The sequence below is a fragment of the Scyliorhinus torazame genome, chromosome 3 (genome assembly GCF_047496885.1).
Source record: "Scyliorhinus torazame isolate Kashiwa2021f chromosome 3, sScyTor2.1, whole genome shotgun sequence".
In the NCBI taxonomy this organism is placed as follows: Eukaryota; Metazoa; Chordata; class Chondrichthyes; order Carcharhiniformes; family Scyliorhinidae; genus Scyliorhinus; species Scyliorhinus torazame.
Genome location: NC_092709.1, coordinates 333995878 through 334013738, shown reverse-complemented (window position 1 = coordinate 334013738; position 17861 = coordinate 333995878). Strand labels below are relative to the sequence as shown.

The window sequence follows — 17861 nt, the reverse complement described above, 5'->3', positions numbered from 1 at the left end:
GAGTGGCCTACTCAATGCTCCTGGTCTGTATGCACTATTGCTCTTCCTTTCTTCTTCCTCCTCTCCTGCGCAGCTGAACCGCACTTGGTGCCATCGAACACCCACAGTAGTTAACACTGCTGCCTTACAGCGCCAGGGTCCCGGGTTCAATTCCATGGGTTACTGTCTGTGTGGAGTTTGCACGCTCTCCCCGTCTGTGTGGGTTTCCTCCGGGTGTTCCGGTTTCCTCCCACGGTCCCAAAGTTGTGCAGGTTAGGTGGATTGGCCGTGCTAAATTGCCCCTTGAAATGTGCAGGTTAGGCGGGGTTGCGGGGCGAGGGCAGGGGAGTGGGTGCTCTTTCGAAGGGTCAGTGCTGACTCGATGGTCTGAATGGCCTCCTTCTGCACTGTAGGGATTCTGCTATTGTGAAATCTGGCTCTGCCTGCACTCGAGGTTAGCACTGTTGCTTCACAGCGCCAGTGTCCCAGGTTCGATTCCCGGCTTGGGCGAAGTCTGCACATTCTCCCTGTGTTCGCGTGGGTTCCCTCTGGGTGCTCCGGTTTCCTCCCACAAGTCCTGAAAGACGTGCTTGTTAGGTGAATTGGACATTCTGAATTCTCCCGACTGCGCTGTAACAATTCTCTGATCGTGTGAAGAATGAAAGCCTGATTCAAAAAGGGTTGTTGATGTTAACACTGGGGAAATTGAAAAATGGCAAAACAGTCGTTGAAAAGATGAATTGTTGCAAAAACCAATGTTCCCAAAACTTGGCGGTTATGATAAATATGAGAAAGTTTGAACTGTAACGATGTTAAAACTTTGCGATTTATGCTTGTTTGCGAATTGCAATTTGTTTCTCTCATGTCCAAAGTTGTTAAAGCTGCACAAGAACTTTAAATTAAATTCTCCATTTCTTTCAACAGGGTACAGTAACAGAATAGTTATTTTACTGAATTAGTAATCCAGAGGCCTGGACAAATGATCCAGAGACACGAGTTCCAACCCTACACAGCAACTAAGGAAGTTCAGTTAATGAAATAAAAATTCAGACTAAAAATCAAGTACCAGTAACCGTGACTATAAAGCGACTGGACCGTCAGAAAACCCCATCTGGCTGAATAATGCCCCTTAGGAAAGGAAATCTGCTGTCCTTACCTGGGTCTGGCCTCATTTGTGCTTCAAGGCCCAAAGCAACATGGCTGCCCTCTGAAATGGCCTTGCAAGCTGTTCAATTGAATTCAAAGCGGCAGCTCACCACTTGTCAAGGACAAAACCTGGTGGGCGATAAATGCTAGCCTTGCCACAGACACCCACATCTCCCGACTAAAGACATTCTGATAGTGATGGGAAGTTAAAATAAACACAAGCTCATTAAGAATGGATTTCATTTATTTATTTCTCCAATATGACAAAATAAACACAATCCGCATTGTACTCCATTGTACATTCAATGCATATATCCCCAGATTCATTCCATGTGTGGCAACGCAGACAGTCCCCACTCAGAATTTTGAAAGGCTCGACAGTTGTTGAAGTTTCCGTCACACTTTTTAAACTGAACTCCCAAAGGGGCATTACATTTACAAGCAGAATACTGAAGTACCAAAATAAAGAGGGAGAGCGAGATAGATCAATCTTCGGTTATAGTTAAACTTTGCAAGTTATTTCACAGCTTAGCGTGCACAGCATTGTGTGGTAACACGGCGTGGCTTCGTAGTTGAAAGGAGCACAGTGCCCTGGTGTCTGCTAGTCAAATCCCTGCCAGTCACTTTGCTCGGAGTCGTACTCTGGTTCTGTGCCTATGCACTTGACGCCTTCCAACAGCATGGGGGTTCCATGGAGCCGGTCTGAAACACAAAGACAAAAGACAGGAATGGTAGGTTCCATGGGTATTCAAGTCCCGAACGACATGCTTGTTAGGTGAATTGGACATTCAGAATTCTCCCTCAATGTACCTGATCAGGCGCCAGAGTGCGGCAGCTAGGGGATTTTGACAGTAACTTCATTGCACTGTTAATGGAAGCCTACTTTTGACAATAATAAAGATTATTATTTGAATAAACTGTTCATGAACATAGAACATACAGTGCAGAAGGAGGCCATTCGGCCCATCGAGTCTGCACTTAAGCCCTCACTTCCACCCTATCCCCATAACCCAATAACCCCTCCTAAACTTTTTGGTCACTAAGGGCAATTTATCATGGCCAATCCACCTAACTTGCACATCTTTGGACTGTGAGAGGAAACCGGAGCACCCGGAGGAAACTCACACAGACATGGGTAGAATGTGCAGACTCCGGCTAGACAGTGACCCGGCGGGAAATCGAACCTGGGACCCTGGCGTTGTGAAGCCACAGTGCTATCCACTTGTGCAACCGTGCTGGGACTACATGGAACTAGCTGACACCGTGAGCCTGTATGCTGCCCTTTTCAATTAAACATATAGAACGAGCAGACATGCTTCCAGTGCAGAGAAAGACCTTTCTGCCCATTGTGTCACTGCTGGCTCCTTGAAAGACTTGAAGGAAAGGCTTAAGTTTCTGTCCCACCTCTAACAACCCAGACGTGTTCCCATAGAACTGCGCAGCCAATTATGTACTGGCGTCTCCACTGTAATAATGTGGGAAATGTGCCAGTCCAATCAGTACCCACATTGAGAATTCTCCTATTATTCTTAGAAACAGCACCAGGAGGATTCTTTGCATCCTCCTTCGAGGACAGACTGAGGCTCGGTTTTTACGTTTGACCTGAAAGGCGGCTCCTCTGTCACAGTGCCGCACTCCCTCGGCGCTGCAGTGTGGACAGAGCCGGGATTTTCTTGCTCCCGCATATTTGTAACATTTTTGCTCGGTCAATCATAAGATAAACTGCGAAAGCAGCTCATGTTTTCAACTCCCACTCAGACTACTTGAGCACACAGTCTGAGGGCAACCTCACAAAATCTGTTCAATGTCAACGCTCTGTCGGCATTATTTGAGAAATAGAGAAGTTCAGCCATGTCTTAGCGGACACCTATCCTTCACCGCGCGTCACTAGGACAGATTAGCTGGTCATCTGGCTCCCTTGGCTGTCTCACTTTACATTAGAACACTGGTTACACTTGAATGGCCTTGGCTTGAAAACACTTTAGAACGTCCAGAGGTCATGAAAGATGCTATATAAAAATGTCATCTTTCGGAATCTTGCTGCTGTCCATCACCCCAGAGCCCAGTGAGGAATTATCAACTGAAAATGGTCATTAAGAGATTTGAGCAGGGTGTTCCTCCATGGGGAGTTTAAAATTTTTTTTAAATTAAAAAAAAAAAGAGTATCCAATTCCCCCCCCCCCCCCCCCCAATTCAGGGGCCATTTACCACGCGGCCAATCCACCTACCCTGCACATCTTTGGGTTGTGGGGGTGAAACCAACACACACACATGGGGAGAATGTGCAAACTCCACACGGACAGTGACCCAGGGCCGGGATCCAATCTAGGACCTCAGTGCTGTGAGGCAGCAGTGCTAACCACTGCACCACCGTGCTGCCCCTCCATGGGGTGATTTGTCAGAGAGAATGGCTGAGACTGAGACAAAGACAACACTAATATCCAAGGAAAGAGTCTTCCCCTGGTCGTTTGGTAATACAGAACTGGAGTATTGTTGAAGAAAGAGACATGCTGAAGCCTTTTTTGTCTTTCACTCATTCGGACACTTTGCAGGAATACCGATATGAGGGGAAAATAACAATTTATGCTGTATGAGGAGAAAGTGCTGATTGGTTGGAGATTCTGAGTGGTGGAGGGGTTGCAATAGAGAATGCACCAGGTGACTGCCAGTTAGCTGCCAAGCATTGTTTGAAATTTGAACCAGGATGTTTGACCTTGATTGGTTAATGCAGATTACCTTGAGGAACGAGTCAGCAATGGCTGTTTCCCCTCATATCGGTATTCTTGCCAAGTGTTCTGATGAGTGAGAGATGAAAAGCTTTGACATGTCACTTCCTTCAGCAATAACTTTTATAATCTTAAAAACTAAAAAAATCCGGGATGACATGGTTAGATGGCCTTCAGTATTTGGCATTAAAAGAGAGAAATATATACCAATCGCTGTCTCCTCAAAGGCAACAAGAGCAAGTACATCAAAATAAGGTTTTATGCTTTGAAATCAAAGCTGATGACCCGCTGATAACAAGCAACTGGTTAAAAAAATTCACTTCACAGGATGTAGGTGTCACTGGTAAAGCCTGTGCTTCACAAACGTTTCCCAGTGTGACCAGATTAGTGTTTATATCAATCAGTGGCTTTTTGGTCACTGTTACTAATGCTAGCTTTTTAATTTAACTTAAATTATCTGTGGTGAGACTGGAATCATTAATTCAGGCCTCTGAATTACTCGTGCAGTAGCACAACCACTATGCTGCAGCACCCTCTAGGCCATTTCAGAGGGCATTTAAGAGTCAACCACATTGCTGTGGGTCTGGAGTCACATGTCGGCCAGACCAGGTAAGATGCCAGATTAGTTTTTAAGACAACCGATAATGGTTTCATGGTCATCATTAGACTTTTAATTCCAGATTGAAGTTAAATTTCACCATCAGGGGGAGGCAGAGGCACAGTGGTGTATCACTGGGCTAGTAATCCCGACACCTAGGTTAATGCCTTGGGGACCTGGGTTCAAATCACACCACAGCAAATGGTGAACATAGAAAAATACAGCACAGAACAGGCCCTTCGGCCCACGATGTTGTGCCGAACCTTTGTCCTAGATTAATCATAAATTATCATTGAATTTACAGTGCAGAAGGAGGCCATTCGGCCCTTTGAGTCTGCACCGGCTCTTGGAAAGAACACCCTACCCAAACTCAACACCTCCACCCAACACCAAGGGCAATTTTGGACATTAAGGGCAATTTATCATTGGCCAATTCACCTAACCTGTGAAATTCCAATTGAATACTAAAATAAACCTGCTGTAATCCCTAGGCACCCAGAGCATCACCCTGGGTCTCTGGATCACCAGTCCAGTGACAATGCCATTACACCACCAGTGTACTAGATGATGTATTGCCACATTCCACTGTTAACATTCGCCGCAACGCTGCGCAATCCAGAGGTGAACATGTAGAAAATCCCAGACGTTGACTTCTTAACACTTTAAAATGTGGCAAATTAATTTGGTGGTGGTGACACTGAAGTAGGTTGGCCACATTGCAAAACATATTCATAAACATCCATAAGAAGACAAATCCAACACATACCTCTGGTGATATGCATGTTCTTCCCATCCATATCATTTATTATCTCACGATTTTTGCATTTCAGGTCAACAAATGGAAAATTCAACGTCAAGTGCAAAATTTTGAGGTTGGCGCGCGATCAGTGCTTGCCGTCTCACAGTCGGCACCTAACGCGCAGCTGCTGACCCTCTTAACTCCCACTGCCATTTAACCCGTTCACTTGATCGTTGATTGGCAGTGGACGGGACTTCTTCCGACCCTGTGTTGATCAACCTGGCCAGGCACAGCAGCGTAGTGGCCAGAAGAGGTACTGCAGTGCTCTGCCTGGAGTAAGTCCTGAGCCCTTTGAAAAGATAATTCCAGGGAGTCCAGGGGCAAGAGGGTAGGGGGGGGGGGGGGGGTGTCTGGGAGGGTTGGGGTGTGCTGATCGTGTGTGTGTGGGGGGGGGGGGGTGCACCATAACGACCCCCTGGCCGTCCTGCCCAAGATGGGGAGAATCCTGCCCCAACATTTTATAATCTGAAAATTTTGCACCATTTCAGCATCATATCTAGTCAATGAACTAACCAAATCACAAATCATTTTTACAGCTTTATAGCAATCATTCTTCCAAGTAACTTAAATTATCACTGCCCAAAAATAAATTTTTAAACCCCTTCCCCCACTCCATCCCTGGCGACATGGTTTGCGGTCACAGAGACGGCCCGAAATTGCCGATCCTCCGCGGATTTTCCTGTTGTTTGTACCCTCAGCCGTGGCACGGTAGCAGTGGCTAGCACTACTGCCTCACAGCGCCAGGACTCGGTTTCAATTCTGGCCTTGGGTGACTGTGGAGTCTGCACGTTCTCCCAGTGTCTGCGTGGGTTTCCTCCGGGTGCTCCGTTTCCTCCTACAGTCCAAAGATGTGCAGGTTAGGTGGATTGGCCATGCCAAGGTTGTCTAGAATCCAAAGATTAGGATGGGGTTGCGGGGATAGGACAGGGGAGCGGACCAGGCTAGAGTGCTCTTTGAGGGTCGGTGCAGAATCGATGGGCCGAATGGCCTCCATCTCCATTGTAGGGATTCTTTCCTGCTGGCAGGATTGGCCGGAAAACTTCACCCATTGTTTATTTTTTTAGGTCACTCCTTTCACATTCACATGGTTAAACTTTCCCAATAAATAGCCTTCTTTGGCTTCAGACGCCTCCTTCAAAGTTTGTTCTTCAAGGCCCTAGCTTCTGACAGAAGAGAATTTGAAAGCTCTTTCCAAGGGCCGGTGCAGACGTGATGGGCTGAATGGCCTCCTTCTGCACTGTAAATTCTGTGATATGATGATGAAAGCTGCTTTTCCCCCAGAAGCTTGGAAGTAAACGTGAAGCCTGATGTACGATCAATTACAAAAAGACGAGAGTTGGATGCAATCGAGGTTTTATTACACTAAGATGTGTGGCCTCCTACAGCAGCTGGCGAAATGGCTGCTGTACGAGGAGCACACATTTATATTCCGCCTACTGGGCGGAGCCAGCAGGCAGGGAACTACCCCCGTACCGTAAAGCAACCTACACCGACATCCTCTATATACAATATATACATCAGTGGTGACTACCACACAGCCTCAATTCAAAAATCATTAAAAGTGGCAAAGCCATAAAAAATACAAAGCATGGAGATCCATTTCTAGTGGAATAGAATTGAAAAGTAAAGATGTTGGGCGCGATTCTCCGATCGCGGGAGAGAGTGTCCGCGCTGTCGTGATCGCCATCGCGTTTCACGACGGCGTGACAAGGGCACGGGCACTAGCGATTCTGGCCCCCACAGCGGGCCAGCACGGCACTGGAGCAGTTCACGCCGCTCCAGCCTCACCTCCTGGTGCGCACTGGGGGCGGCACCAATCCACGCATGTGCAGTGGCGGCCACGCCAACCTGCGCACACGCAGTTGGGCCGCACCAACCAGTGAATGCGCGGGGGACTTCTTCAACCCGCCGGCCCCGACGCAACATGGCGTGAGGGTTCAGGGGCCGGCTGCGTAATAAAATAGGGCTGGGGCTGGAGAGGCTGGCCTGACGATTGGTGGGCCCCGATTGTGGCCCAGACCCCATTGGAGGCCCCCCTGGTGAAGGAACCCCCCCCCCCACAGGCCGCCCCCGACCCTACGCGCGGAGTTCTCACCGGCGGGACTCTGCCGTTTCCGCGCAGCCGCTCGGCCCATCAAGGCCGGAGAATCAGCGGCCCGGCCACGGACAGCGGCCCGCGACCGGTGCCGCGCCAAACGCTCCGCTCCTCGGAGAATCGCCGACAGCGTCCGACCGGCGCCACTGGAAATAATGGCGCGAATGGCGATTCTCCCATACGGGAGCTGCATGGGAGAATCCCGCCCGTTATGTTGAATTTATTGAAACCGATTGCCCCGCACCTAGATCATATTTCAAAAATTGACATAAAAGGCACTGAAGAAAGAGGGTCTGACTATTGGGATACCCTGGGCTTCGTTTCTCTCACACAAAGGAGAGACTGAGAAACGGCCTGATGGAGTCTTTAACATTGTGAATGGGTTTGATAGGTGGAGAAGCAGTTTCCACTTCCGGATGAGTCCATAAATACAAGACGGCCGCTAACAAATCCAATTGGATATTCAGGAGAAAGGTCTTCCAGTAAAACATGGTGAGAATGTGGAACTCACCGTCACAGGGAATGGCTGGGGTAAATAGCGAGGAAGAAAGGAGCGGAGGGATTTGCCGATAAAGGGAAATGGAGAAGGGTGAAAGAAGGATTGCGCATCATAGATTATCATAGAATTTACCGTGCAGAAGGATGCCATTCGGCCCATCGAGTCTGCACCGGCTCTTGGAAAGAGCACCCTACCCAAGGTCAACACCTCCACCTTATCCCCATAACCCAGTAACCCCCACCCAACACTAAGGGCAATTTTGAACACTAAGGGCAATTTATCATGGCCAATCCACCTAACCTGCACATCTTTGGACTGTGGGAGGAAACCGGAGCACCCGGAGGAAACCCACGCAGACACGGGGAGGACGTGCAGACTCCGCACAGACAGTGACCCAAGCCGGGACTCGAACCTGGGACCCTGGAGCGGTGAAGCAATTGTGCTATCCACAATGCTACCGTGCTGCCCCAAATGTCCTTCGGGGAGAAAAACCTGCCAGCCGTGTGGGGGGTTCTGGTCCCACCTTTTGTGGTTGACCCTTCATGCCCCTGGAATGACCGAGGACGGGCAGCCAGCATGGCCTCGGCTTTGTTGCTTGGGCTGATTGTGAAGAATACCAACAGGTATAGGGTGCCCACACGGTGTGTCTCAGTGGAGGAGCAGTAAAGGGAGAAACAGAACTGTAAACAGATGCTTTCAGGCAAAATAATACGTTGAACCACACTTCAGCCAGTCTGGACTTTGCGCAGAGGGGTGAAGGTGGGGTGGGCTGTTAGCACAAAACTAGGGTGGTGAGAGGAAGGGGAGTGCTGTGCTGGAAGGCAGGTAGTTGGGAGTGCTTTCCCATCGATTCCAGCAGGTGTCACTGCAGGCTGTTAGAGTGAATGTACCAGCATCGGCGCCAAGATTCTCCCACACCTTCACATGTTACTCTCTCATCAATTCGCACCCCAGCTGTTTGCAGATCACATTTCCTTTGGTGTTTGTTTACTTTTTCCCTTAACGGTGAGCATCTTTCTCCAAAGGCTCGGGGGGCGGGGGAGAGGACATTAAACAGTTTGCGGCATTTCCTGAAGAGGAGTGGGGAGAGTTAGGGTTTGCCAATTCCCTGTTGAATGCAGTCCCGGCGGTTTAACCAGGTGACTCACCCCCATCATTGGTTCCCAACACATCCATCAATGTGACACCAAATGGAAAAATCGTCAAATCGCTACATCAAAAATCCTTTTCTTCCTGGAAAGGTTCATCACCAGTACTGTCTCTGTTTCAGTCACAAGTGCTGTGGGACTGGGAGCCAAGGTGGTAAAGGACAAGGTCAGGAAATAAATTTTCACACAGACTGACCAGAAGTCTCAGGTACATACAGGAACATAAATAAAATAGCAGAAGGATTCGGCCATTCGGCCATTGGAGCCTGCACCCCTATTCAATAGGATCACGCTAATCGGATTGTGGGATTAATTCCACATTTCTACTTCCTTATCAATCTCAATTTATAAAAATAAATTTAGAGAACCCAATCCCCCCCCCCCCCCCACCAATTGAGGGGCAATTTAGCATGGCCAATTCACCCACCCTGCCATCTTTTTTGGGTTGTGAGGGTGAGACCCATGCAGACATGGGGAGAGTGTGCAATCTCCACACGGTGTCAATCTCAAATTTAGCTCAGTCCTTAATTTCAATGGCCCAGTCTCCAATGCCCTCTGTGGAACAGAATTCCAAAGATTGATGACGCTGGGAGAGAAATTCCGCCTCATCTCCACATTAAATGGGAGACCCCCTTATATTGAAACTGTGACACCCCTCCTCGTTCTAGACTCCCCCACAAGGGGAAACAACCTGTCTGCATCCATCTCGTCAAGCCTCCTCCTCAGGATCTTATGTTTCAATAAAATCACCTCTAATTCTCCTAAACTTACAAGCGTAAGCCCAGCCTTTCCTCATAGACAAACCCCCATCCTAACAATCAACCGAATGGGCATTCTCTGAACTGCTGCAAGTGCAAGTCCCTCCTTGAGGAAGATTATGGAACCTGTACACAATTCTCACCAGCTTTGACAGAGTCATCCAGACTCGAAACATCACCTCCCTTCTCTCGGTGCAGAATTTTCTGGTTTTGTTTCAGTTTCCAGCATCTGCATTCATTTGCTTTTATCACAGTACTCCAGGTGCAGCCTTACCAATGCCCTCTTCAGTTGCAGCAGGACTTTCCAACTCTTATATTGTCATGTGAGAGTACCTTTAAGAAATGGGTGTTTACTACTGCAGTGATGTCAGAGAGAGTGGGTGAAGCTGGGCGGTCTGTCAGCTTTTTACTTTCGTTTTTGAGCAGGCTGCAGGGTGTGTTTTAGTTTCGTTTTCAGTGTTGGAGCTGAAGCATTTACTCTAGGCAGGTGTACTGCTGTTCTCTCTGCCATCAAAAGACTATCTCTTGATCATTTGGTGAATTCAGAATTATAAATGTTTTCAGTCGTGACTTTAACCTGATGTGTGCTTCTGATAAAGGTTTTGTTTTTAAGTCGTATGGATGTTAAAAAGGAAAGCTTAAAGGATTACTTAGTGTTGTAGTCTTTGGGGGTTGTATTTGAATTAATGGTGCTAAGATGTTTACTGTACGTTTTAAAAAGGTAACTTGAGTTCATAGAATAAACATTGTTTTGCTTTAAAAAATACTTTTCCATTTCTGCTGTACCATACCTGTAGAGTGGGCCGTGTGTGCTCCCCATACCACAATCTATTAAAAGTTGTGGGTCAGGTGAACTCCATGATACACTCTGGGGTTCTCTAAACCCTGGCCCATAACAATATTTTATCCCCTTTGCCAACATTCCATTTGCTTTCCTAATTATTTGCCGAGCCTAAACTTAAATATTGCTATCGTCATTTAACGGAAGATGTAAATGCATTAGAAGCAATTCAGAGAAGCTTTACTAGAGTAATACCAGGAATGAGTGGATGGGATTATGTTATGAGGAAAGGTTGGAGAGGTTAGGTTTGTGTCCCCTAGAGCTTAGAAGGTTATTATTGCCTAGAATTTAGAAGACTAAGACGACTTGATTGAAACCTTTAAGATTCTGAGGAGTATTGACAGGGTGGATATGGAGCAGATGTTTCCTCTTGTCAGGGAATCTAGAACTAGGGGTCACGGTCTAAAAATAAGGAGTCACCCATTTAAGATGAGGATAACCTTTTCCTCTCAGAAGGTAGTGATTGTTTGGAACTCTCTTCCTCCAAAGGCAGTGGAAGCAGAGTATACTTGAATATATTGGAATATAATTGATTATATTTAAAACAGAACGAGATGAATGTGAATGGACACGGAAATTGGCATTATTGATCATAGAGTCATAGATGTTTACAGCATGGAAACAGGCCCTTCGGCCCAGCTGGTCCATGATGCCCAGTTTCTATCACTAAGCTAGACCCACTTGCCCGCATTTGGCCAACATTCCATTTGCTTTCCTAATTATTTGCCGAGCCTAAACTTAAATATTGCTATCGTCATTTAACGGAAGATGTAAATGCATTAGAAGCAATTCAGAGAAGCTTTACTAGAGTAATACCAGGAATGAGTGGATGGGATTATGTTATGAGGAAAGGTTGGAGAGGTTAGGTTTGTGTCCCCTAGAGCTTAGAAGGTTATTATTGCCTAGAATTTAGAAGACTAAGACGACTTGATTGAAACCTTTAAGATTCTGAGGAGTATTGACAGGGTGGATATGGAGCAGATGTTTCCTCTTGTCAGGGAATCTAGAACTAGGGGTCACGGTCTAAAAATAAGGAGTCACCCATTTAAGATGAGGATAACCTTTTCCTCTCAGAAGGTAGTGATTGTTTGGAACTCTCTTCCTCCAAAGGCAGTGGAAGCAGAGTATACTTGAATATATTGGAATATAATTGATTATATTTAAAACAGAACGAGATGAATGTGAATGGACACGGAAATTGGCATTATTGATCATAGAGTCATAGATGTTTACAGCATGGAAACAGGCCCTTCGGCCCAGCTGGTCCATGATGCCCAGTTTCTATCACTAAGCTAGACCCACTTGCCCGCATTTGGCCCATGTCCCTCTTTACCCACTCTGCCCATGTAACTGTCTTAACTGCTTTTTAAAAGACAAATCGCCTCTACCACCGCCTCTGGCAGCCCATTCCAGATGCACACCACCCTCTGAAGAAATTTCCTCTCTGGTCTCTTTTATATCTCTCCCCTGAAACCTATGCCCTCTAGTTCTAGACTCCTCTACCTTTGGGAAAAGATGTTGACTACCTACCTTATCTATGCTCCTCATTATTTTATAGACCTCTATAAGATCACCCCCAAGCCTCCAACGCTCCAGGGAAAAACGTCCCAATCTATCCAGCCTCTCCTTATAACTCAGACCATCAAGTCCTAGTTGCATCCTCGTAAATCTCTTCTGCCCTCTTTCTAGTTTAATAATATCCTTCCTATTATAGGGTGACCAGAACGGAACACAGTATTCCATGTGTGGCCTTACCAATGTCTTGTACAACTTCAACAAGACGTCCCAACTCCTGTATTCAATATTCTGAGCAATAAAACCTCGCATGCTGAATGCCTTCTTCACCTGTCCACCTGCGACTCCACCTTCAAGGAACTATGAACCTGTACCCCTAGATCTCTTTGTTCTGTAACTCTCCCCAACTCCATATCATTAACTGAGTAGGTCCTGCCCTGATTTTACCTAACAAAATGCATCATTTCACATTCATCCACGGTACGGTAGTACAGTGGTTAGCACTGTTGCTTCACAGCTCCACGGTCCCAGGTTTGATTCCCGGCTTGGGTCACTACATGTGTGGAGTCTGCACATTCGCATCGATCCCAGAGGTACACCGCTGGTCACAGGCCTCAAGTCTGAAAAACAACCCTCCACAACTACCTTTTGGCTTCGGTCGCCAAGCCAATTTTGTATCCAATTGGCTACCTCGCCCTGGATTCTGAGAGATTTAACGTTTTGCAACAACCTACCATGTGGTACCTTGGCTAAAGTCCATATAGTGAACGTCGACCACATTGCCCTCTTCTACCTTTTGGTTACCCCTTCAAAAAACTGAACCGAATTGGTGAGACATGACTTTCCACTTGCAAAGCCATGCTGACTTTCCCGAATTAGCTCTTGCCTATCTAAATGCCTGTAGATCCTGCCCCTCAGAATACCTTCTAACAATTTACCCACTACAGAAGTAAGGCTCACCGATCTGTAGTTCCAGGCTTATCCCTACAGCCTTGAAGGGCACAACATTTGCTACCCTCCAATCTTCCTGCCCTGATTTTACCTAACAAAATGCATCATTTCACATTCATCCACGGTACGGTAGTACAGTGGTTAGCACTGTACTATCCACTGTGGCCATCGATGATTCAAATATCTCAGCTAGGGGGGTGGCAATTTCCTCCCTAGCCCCCCACAACGTCCTGGGATACATTTCATCAGGTCCCAGCGATGTATCTATCTTGATCGCTTTAATATTTACACTCCTCAAGACATCACTTTTTATTTCTCCAATTTCCCTAACATTCGTGCCTTTCTCAACAGTAAATACTGACGAGACATATTCATTTCGGACCTCTTCCAACCCTTGTGGATCTTGTTCATCCTTGAGAGGCCCTACCCTCTCCCTAATCGCTCTTTTGTCCTTTATGGATCTGTAAGGAGGATAGTCTGAGGCTACAGACTGATATTGATCAGTCGGTAAGTTCAGAAGGCTATTGACAGTGTCTCACATGGCAGATTATTATGTAAAGTTAAAGCGCATGGGATTACAGGTAGTGTCTGGAGATGGACAGAAGGCTGGGTACTGAACATGATGATCAGCCATGATCATAATGAATGGCGGAGCAGGCTGGGAGGGCTGAATGGCCTCCTCCTGCTTCTATTTTCTTTGTTTCTACCTAAGCGGGCCAGAGCACTGGCAGATGAAATTTAATCCTGATAAGTGTGAGGTAGTGCACTTTGTGAGGTCTAATAAAGGTGGGATACACACAATGAATCTGAGGGAGCATTGAAGAACTTAGGGACCTTCGTGTACAGATCCACAGATCCCTAAAGGCGGCAGCAGAGGAGAAAAAAAAAAGAAAATCGCTTATTGTCACAAGTAGGCTTCAAATGAAGTTACCGTGAAAAGCCAGAGTCGCCACATTCCGGCGCCTGTTCGGGGAGGCTGGTACGGCAATTGAACCGTGCTGCTGGCCTGCCTTGGTCTGCTTTCAAAGCCAGTGATTTAGCCCTGTGCTAAACCAGCCCCTGTAGAGACTTTCTGAAAAATTAAAGTGAATGATGTTAAAGCAACACGGATAGAGGGCGGCTAGAGGCAGAGACATGTCACAGGGATCTTTGTTGGGTAATCATTGTTTCCCATGAGGGAAGGTTATCAGCCATCCTTATCCAGTATCCCTATCTGGCCTGGCCTGCCGGTGACTCCAAACCCACAGCAATGTGGCTGACCCCAGAGAGTGAGGATGTAGGTCTGGAACTCGGGGAAAGAGATTGTGAGGTTCATGAGCAAATTTTCATCGGGAGTGACAAGTTATTGGAGGTATTGGGGGGCTTAAAAGTGGACAAATCTCCAGGTCTGAATGAATTGTGTCCCAGGATGCTGCAGGAGGCGAGGGAGGGGATTGCTGGGGCTCTGACCCAAATTTTTAATTCTTCTCTTGCCAAGGGATAATGCCAGAGGACTGGAGAACAGCTAATGTGGTTCCACTATTACAGAAGGATTATAGGGGCAGCACGGCGACGCAGTGGGTAGCACTGCAGCCTCACGGCACGCAAGTCCGATCCCGCCTCGTGGTCGCTGTCCGTGTGGAGTTTGCAAAGGCAGCGGAAGCAGAGTACACTTTGAATATAATTGATTATATTTAAAACAGAACTAGATGGATGTGAATGGACATGGGTGGATTGGCCATGATAAATTGCCCTTAGTGTCCAAAATTGCCCTTAGTGTTGGGTGGGGTTACTGGGTTATGGGGATAGGGTGGCGGTGTTGACCTTGGGTAGGGTGCTCTTTCCAAGAGCCGGTGCAGACTCGATGGGCCGAATGGCCTCCTTCTGCACTGTAAATTCTATGATAATCTATGACATGAAAATTGGCATTATTGATCAGAGTCATAGATGTTACAGCATGGAAACAGACCCTTCGGCCCAGCTTCTATCACTAAGCTAGTCCCACTTGCCTGCATTTGGCCCATATCCCTCTATACCCACCCTCCTCATGTAACTGTCTAACTGCTTAAAATTGTACCCGCCTCTACCACTGCCTCTGGCAGCCAGTTCCAAATGCTCACCAGCCTCTGTGAGAAGAAATTTCCCCTCTGGTCTCTTTTGTATTTCTCCCCACTCACCTTAAACCCATGCCCTCTAGTTCTAGACTCCTCTACCTTTGGGAAAAGATGTTGACTACCTACCTTATCTATGCTCCTCATTATTTTATAGACCTCTATAAGATCACCCTTAAGGCTCCAATACTCCAGGGAAAAAGGTCCCAGCCTATCCAGCCTCTCCTTATAACTCAGACCATCACGTCCTGGTAGCATCCTCGTAAATCCTTCTGCACTCTTTCTAGTTTAATAATATCCTTCCTATAATAGGGTGACCAGAACTGAACACAGTATTCCATGTGAGGTCTTACCAATGTCTTGTACAAATTCAACAAGACGTCCCAACTCCTGTATTCAATATTCTGACCAATAAAACCTTTGGATGGGCTGGGATGGTGAAGAAGGCAAACAGAATGATCACCTTCATTAGCCGGGGCATAGACTGTAGGAGCAGGAAGATCTTGATACAACTTTATAAAACATTGGTTAGGCCACAGATGGAATATTGTGTGCAGTTCTGGTCGTCACACCATCAGAAGGGCATGATTGCACAGGAGGAGGTGCAGAGAAAATTCACCAGGATGTTACCTAGGATGGAAAGTTTCAGCTTTGGAGGAGAGACTGGATAGATTGGGTTTGTTTTCCCTGGAGCAGAGGAGGCTGGAGGGGGCGGGGGGAGATCTGATAGAGGTTCACAAAATAGTTTCATAGATTCAGAGAATTTACAGTGCAGAAGGAGGCCATTCAGCCCATCGAGTCTGCACTGGCTCTTGGAACGAGCACCCTTCCCAAACGCACACCTCCACCCTATCCCCATAACCCAGTTACCCCACCCAACACCAAGGGAAATTTTGGACACTAAGGGCAATTTAGCATGGCCAATCCACCTAACCTGCACATCTTTGGACTGTGGGAGGAAACCGGAGCACTTAGCGGAAACCCACGCACACACGGGGAGGATGTGCAGACTCCGCATAGACAGTGACCCAAGCTGGAAATCGAACCTGGGTCCCTGGAGCTGTGAAGCAATTGTGCTAATCACTATGCTACCATGCTGCCCACTCACTATGCTACCATGCTGCCCACAATGTGAGGCATAGATAGGGTAGATCGCGAGAATCTTTTCTCCATGGCAGGGGTGTCCAAGACCAGACGGCATAGGTTGAAGGTGAGGAGTAAGTGGTTTGGAGGGGACCTGAGGAAATATTCTTTCACCCAGAGAGTGATGGAAATATGGAACACGCTGCCTGAGGGGGTGGTGATGGCAGGTACTCTCACCACATTTAAGAAATCTCTGGAGGAGCACTTAAATCACAACGGCACATTAGGCAATGGACCAAGTGCTGGTAAATGGGATCAGTATAGATTGGTATTGGATGGTCGGCATAGACATGGTGGGCCGAAGAGCCTGTTTCGGTGCTGTATGACTGTGAGATTCTAGATTACCAAGGGGGTGAAACGTTATTGAGGGCAGGAATGTGGGGTTGAAATTACAAACAGATCATTGAATGGTATAAAAGCAAATTACTGCAGATGCTGGAATCTGAAACCAAAAGAGAAAATGCTGGAAAATCTCAGGCAGCATCTGTAAGGAGAGAAAAGAGCTAAAGTTGCGAGTCCAAATTACTCTTTGTCAAAGCTAAAAGGCATAGAAAGTGGGAGATATTAAGGTGAGGGAATGAAAGATGAGTCATAACCACAGAAAGAAGTCTTCCAACACCAGGTTAAAGTCCAACAGGTTTGATTGGAATCACTAGCTTTTGGAGCGCAGCTCCTTCCTCAGATGACTCACCTCAGGAAGGAGCAGTGCTCCGAAAGCTAGTGATTACAAACAAACCTGTTGGACTTTAACCTGGTGTAAGACTTCTTACTGTCCCCATCCCAGTCCAACGCCGGCATCTCCACATCATAGCCACAGAAACCAAGGGTAAAGAGTGCTGAACGCAGTCTCCAGAGAGAATAAAAAGTGTGAAAGGCCAGATAGCAGAGAAACTAAAATCAGAGGGTAAGCTGTGACAGATGTAAATGTGGGGGGGGAGGGGAGACATGGGTGGGAGAGGGGTAAAATGAGAAAAGGAGGGGGGAAGGCGAAGCAAAGGGGAGAAAAGGTAAGGAAAGGGGAATAAGATAGGGGGAAAATATATAAATATATATAAAGAAAGAAATAAAAGGTAAAAGACAGTTAAAATGAAATGGAATGAAAACAAAGGGGTCGAGGTGGGGTAGAGCTAATTATCTGAAGTTGTTGAATTCGATGTTGAGACCGGAAGGGTGTAGTGTGCCTAACCGGAAGATTAGATGTTGTTCCTCCAGTTTGCGTTGAGCTTCACTGGAACATTGTAGCAGGCCAAGGACAGACATGTGGGAATGGGAGCAGGGTCTTGTGTTAAAATGGCAAGCAAAGGAATGGTCAGGGTCCTGAATGCGCACAGACAGAAGGTGCTGAGCAATGCGATCACCCAGCCTGCGTTTGGTCTCCGATATAGAGACCACATTGGGAGCAGCGAACGCAGTAGGCCAAATTGAAAGAGGTGCAAGTGAAACGCTGCTTAACCTGGAACGAATGTTTTGGGCCTGGAATGTTAAGCATGGAAGAGGTAAAGGGGCAGGTGTGACACCTTTTGCGATTGCATGGGAGGTGCCATGGGTGATGGGAGAGGTGTTAGGTACGGTG

At 47.0% G+C, this 17861-nt stretch overlaps 1 protein-coding gene across 1 annotated transcript in view; it reads right to left on the bottom strand.

The window, feature by feature from the left end:
• Positions 1-1351: 1351 nt before the first annotated feature.
• adissp (adipose secreted signaling protein) overlaps positions 1352-17861 on the bottom strand; it is a 171640-nt gene continuing 155130 nt past the window's right edge. The window contains exon 6 of the mRNA XM_072497678.1: positions 1352-1827. Coding sequence (XP_072353779.1) covers positions 1727-1827 — 101 coding nt within the window. The 3' untranslated portion in view covers positions 1352-1726. The remainder of the gene's footprint in view (positions 1828-17861) is intronic.